Source organism: Notothenia coriiceps, unplaced genomic scaffold (assembly GCF_000735185.1).
Source record: "Notothenia coriiceps isolate Sejong01 unplaced genomic scaffold, NC01 NC01_scaffold00019762, whole genome shotgun sequence".
Taxonomy (NCBI): Eukaryota; Metazoa; Chordata; class Actinopteri; order Perciformes; family Nototheniidae; genus Notothenia; species Notothenia coriiceps.
The window spans coordinates 166,413-171,705 of record NW_011352463.1 but is presented as its reverse complement, the minus strand read 5'-3'; the positions used below and the strand labels follow the sequence as shown (position 1 = coordinate 171,705).

Sequence of the window (5,293 nt, the reverse complement as noted above, 5' to 3'; positions counted from 1 at the left end):
CTCCTATCCACTATCCCTTAACCCCGTGACGTTTCACTCAGAGGTCAATGAATAGGAGATAGGGTTAGAATTTAGGAGCTGATTTTTATACTATCGGCCCGCAACCAGAGGATCAGCACTTTGGAAACAGGGCTGAAACAGAGGGGATTATGGGTAATGCTGCAATGATCTGTCTGGTGTTTCAGCCAATCAGAGACAGGCTCTGGATATATCTGAGACCTGGGGTATACTGATGAAACCCAGTATGACAGGGGACCTTTAAGGAAGAAGCATGCATAACATAGACTCTTATTGATTTTTAAAAAGTATTAATTTTTGCAAGGTGGAGACGCTGAGGGCCGCCATCAAGTACATCCAGCAGCTGCAGGGCCTGGTGCAGCGCGGGGGGGTAGCACTTCCTGTGGGACCGGGCACAAACAACTGAAGAAGAACCGCCAACTCCAGCTGGACTGTGGACCTGGAGAGGAAGTGAAAGTAAACACTTCCTGCACTCTGACTGAGGAACAGTTTGACTCCGACACACAAAGTCTGATTTCTTTAAAGTGCTTTTAATGAAAGATTTTTAAAAATCCACATCTGAAAAACATGGAAACCATAGATATAGATCCCCCCCTTGGACTCCTTTGTTTACTTCTGTAACATAGTGACATCACTGTGGAACACTTGTGCTCCGACACATTGTATGTGAAAGGCTAAGGGGCGGGACATCTCTAAGCGTTTGACCAATCACAACAGGTCTGGCCAGCTAACCAATCAGAGCAGAGTGGGCTCTGGTTTCAGACAGAGGGTGAAAAGAGGTGCTGCAATTATTGATTTTTCTGAAAATCTTCAAATGTAGACTTTATTCTGAAAAACTCAGAATTATGACTTTCCTAAATTCTGACTTTTTTTGAAAAATCTAAATGTTTTTACTTTTTATCTGAAGTTCTCATTTTTTTTTCTCTAAATCGAGATTTTTTTTCTGAAATTCTCCACCTGCCAGCTAACCAATCAGAGCAGCTCTGGTTTCAGACAGAGGGTGAAAAGAGGCGCTGCTGCTCAGGCAGTATGAGAACAATAAAGAGCTTTCATTCGAGCTGGAAGAAGGTACATTGATATTACAGCTACCAGGCAAAGTCTGCTGAGTAAGCTGGAAGTATCAAAAGTGCTTATTCTGCAGTAATACAGCCTCCTAATGGGATATTGTTTTTCATATATCTGACATGAGATTAACATTAGGCATATTTTAACTATTTCTTTACTTTTCGTACCTGACAGTTATTGATCTTTATAGATGCATCTGTGGTAAAAAAGACATGGTTCTCCTTCTGTATGCATTGTAGTAAAAGAATAACGTAGAATGTTAGGAGTAAGTGTGTTGAGTAGCGTACTGCAGTTAATATAGTCGGTGTGTCGATGAAGGTATGTGCTGGTGCCCTGTGGCTCCAACAGATCTACAGGTGTTAGAATGATGCTGAGAGAGACACAGAGACAGTGATCGTTAAATATCGATTTCATATTTAATATTCATTGTGAGGAAAACGATGAAGCAGAACTTTTTAAACATTAGAAAAATAAAAAGCTTCTTTTTTTTTTACCTGGAGTCTGATGAAAATGTGGATTATTTATTCTGACAGCTTTACTTTATTCACTCTCTTTATCTTCAATTCTTCACAAGGCCCTGTAAATAATGATTCAAAGAGCTGTACCGAGTGTTTGAGTGTCTGTCAAGGGTTTGTAAATAAAGATTTGGTGATTCAATGTTTTATTTTATAATGAAATATATATATTTGTTATGAATATAAGTGAAAAACTAACAGATTTCAAACATGTTTTCAATGTTTTAAATAATAAAATCCATCATTTTTAAACAGGGACACATTTTGATCAGCTGCAGATTAATGATGACGTTCAGATATCGGAGTAGCAGTGGCCCTCAGGTGGATCCCTGGGGAACACCACGATATCACTTATAAATAGATAGAACTTAAGATCTACAACTACGACAGGTGCAAACGCAATACGACTGTTGTTGGAAACTAAAATGCTTCATGGTGTTATTTAAACAAAGTGATCACATGACTCCTCCTGATGTTACTGTAGTTACGCTAGCTAGCTAACGTAGCTTACCTAGTGATTTCAGATACACTGACGAACACTAACACGACTCACTCTGAGACAGAGACAGTTTCTTTCTTATCCCCCACAAAAAAAGACACCGCAATTTTTTTCTAGTCAACTTTTTTTGGTCAACTTCTTTTTTTGTCTGCAACTATTTGTTTAACCAGGGTCAGTTGACCAATAACCAGGGGTAACATCGCTGCATCATATCAGACTGAGTCATGTGACCGTTTAGTATTTGCAACTTTAAACGCCAAAGCTTTGAACTCGGTGCAGCTCTGCAGGTTTCAGGTCTTTACGAATAAATTGACATATTGATAATTGTATCCTGCATGAGGACGCTTTCTTTTCCTAGAGCTGCTGATTTTAATCATTGATATGAAAAACTAAATGAAGAATCGTTCCTCCTGTTCAGGATCTTATTCAGTTTTACAAACACCACTCACTCGTCATTTATCGTGTAAAAATGCCACAGAAAAAAATCTTTAAGGTGAAAATGTGCTGCTTTCATTTGTTTTCTGGAGGAACTCAGAGCGACTGTTTTTAAAATAAAAAATAGCATTATATATTCCCTTGAGACTCAAAGTGTGATATCCTTGATCTCCTATGAACACATACAAATGTAAAATCAGTGTTTAAAATAATTAAATATCAGATTCAAATTAATGTATTAAGGTCTGAATAAATCTGCTGTTTGACACACACACACACACACACACACACACACACACACACACACACACACACACACACACACACACACACACACTCTTTGGCATTAGAGAGAAGAGCATAAGCAGCAGGATGAAGAACCCTAACCCCTCTGTTTGATTTAATCATCCTCAGAGGGTCTGGCCTCAGAGGGTCTGGCCTCAGAGGATCCACATTTGAAACTGATTTAAAGTGTAAACCAGAATATTTAAAGAAAGGAAACATCCAGATTTTCTAAAATGTATGAATGATTAAATGTGAAATTATTTGAAAGATAAATGGAGATAATAATCTTCTCTAGAGTTGATTTGAGACGCAGCGGCAGCGGCACTGAAGCAGAAGAGCAGGAAGTCTCCGAGTGTCTCGCTCTCAAGAGCAGCTTCTCGTGTCCTCACAACAAACACCAGCTGGCCCTCAGGAGTCCAGGAGAGAGGACAGAGTGGACAGAGGGTCTCCTGGCCCTCAGGAGTCCAGGAGAGAGTGGACAGAGGGTCTCCTGGCCCTCAGGAGTCCAGGAGAGAGGACAGAGTGGACAGAGGGTCTCCTGGCCCTCAGGAGTCCAGGACAGAGAGGACAGAGTCTGATGGACCTCAAGATCCCGTCTTTCAGGCGTCTCAATGTCCTTCAGGAAGTCCCGATGACCTTTAGGAGGTTCTGCTGGCCTGGAAAACGACCCGGTGAGCCTCAGAACGTCTCAATGCCCTATTAATACCTCGATGACCATCAGAGCGTCTCAATGTCCCTCAGGAAGTCCCAATGACCTTTAGGACGTCCGGATGAACTTGAGAACGTCCCGATGAACATAACCAGGACAGAGAGGACAGAGTCTGGTGGACCTCAATATCCTAGAAATGTCTCGTTGACCATCAGGATGTCCAAATGACCTTCAGGAAGTCTCAATGTCCTTCAAACGTCCCTATGACCTTCAGAGCGTCACGTATGACCTTCAGGACGTCCTGCTGTCCCTCAGTTGCCCTCAGTTGTCCCCAGGCGTAGGGACACCAGCTGACGGTGTGTTGGCTGCAGACAGTAGTCGATGCTGAGCTGAACGTCCTGCACACGGCGCAGGAAGCGAGATCGATCCCGGGCGAACTGCTCCCAGGGACCCCGTCTGTCCTCCGTCTCCTCCCCCCCGCTCGCAAAGAACTCCTCCACTTCCTCACAGAAACGCACCTGACGAGAGAGAGGAGGAGGAAACAGGTTCAATCCAATCCAACTTTATTTATACAGCACATTTGAAAACAACAGAGTTGATCAAAGACATGTACATCAAGAAATATATAAGTGTATATATACTTATATATAAGTATATATAAGTATATATACAAGTATATATAAGTATATATAAGTCCAGCATAAACACATTTAGACAAAACCAACCAGCGTCTAGTTTATATCTGGAATACAGAGGTGGGCAGTTACCAAGTATCAGTATCTCAAAATTGTACTTCAGCATTTGCATTGAATGCTACTTTATACTTCTGTTCTAACATGTATTTAACAGCTTTAAACAAATGCATCTCTAAGAATTAAACGTTTGGATTCTTTAAGTCATTAAAGAGTCAAATGATTTAAATATTTTACTAAACGTCCATCAGATCTTTGTTTGTCCACAGTGCTGAAATGTGACTATCATATCTACAAATGTCACATATATAAATATAATTACACATCAGGCCCCTTTTCTGCACAGTGAGTACTGTTTATACTTTAAGTACAGGAAGCTGGTGCTTTGACTCAAGGGAAGCGTCTGAGTAGGGAGGGGTACCGAGCCCCGGTATTAAACGGCCCCAGGCTGAATTATTAAAGACCGTGGTACCGTTAAGCTCCGACGTTATCGGTCTTTTTATCGGTACTGCAGACATGTCAAAAATATATGTCAGGTGTATTATTGTTACACAAACATTATATCGCAGTTTTAGTTTCGCCAACTCCGTTTCTAATATGCAAAAAGACAAAAAAAATGCGTCTATGATTATTTTTTAGTATTTTCTATCTCTCTCCCCGCCTGCTTGGGAGGGGGCGGGGCAGGTTACACACACGCAGCTGCTACATGCAGCAACACACTGCGGAGATCACGGAGAGAACGCGCTCCGAGGTGTGGCTACACTTTACCCGTCTCGATGTGGACAATGCTCCACGCTGTTTACAGTTCTGTCCTCAGATTATTTAATACGGTTTGTTAAAACACTGTTGTTTCTTTTTATGTGAAATATTATTTATTTAATTTAAATAAAAAGCAATGTTAATTTTGTTCAAAATGTGTTTAGTTAATTTAATAATATATGTATTTTTGAATCAAGTACTCATCTTTATTGTCTTCATTGTTAGTTTCCACATGCCTAAAACAACCTCAGGCTAAATCTAAAGGTTGATGGCTAAATAAGAGCGTTTGAGAAATTGTACAAGGCATACAGTAATAGTCCGAATACTCGATTAATCGTTTCATTAATCGATAGATTAATCGATTATCAAATTAGTC

General features: G+C 40.5%; 1 protein-coding gene across 2 annotated transcripts in view; it reads right to left on the bottom strand.

Moving 5' to 3' along the window:
• Positions 1-1,476: 1,476 nt before the first annotated feature.
• The window catches only part of ppp1r15b (protein phosphatase 1, regulatory subunit 15B), a 6,651-nt gene continuing 2,834 nt past the window's right edge, over positions 1,477-5,293 (bottom strand). For both annotated transcript variants that reach the window (XM_010779033.1, XM_010779034.1), the window contains one exon: positions 1,477-3,984. In XM_010779033.1, the coding sequence (XP_010777335.1) occupies positions 3,778-3,984 (207 nt within the window). In that variant the 3' untranslated portion in view covers positions 1,477-3,777. The remainder of the gene's footprint in view (positions 3,985-5,293) is intronic.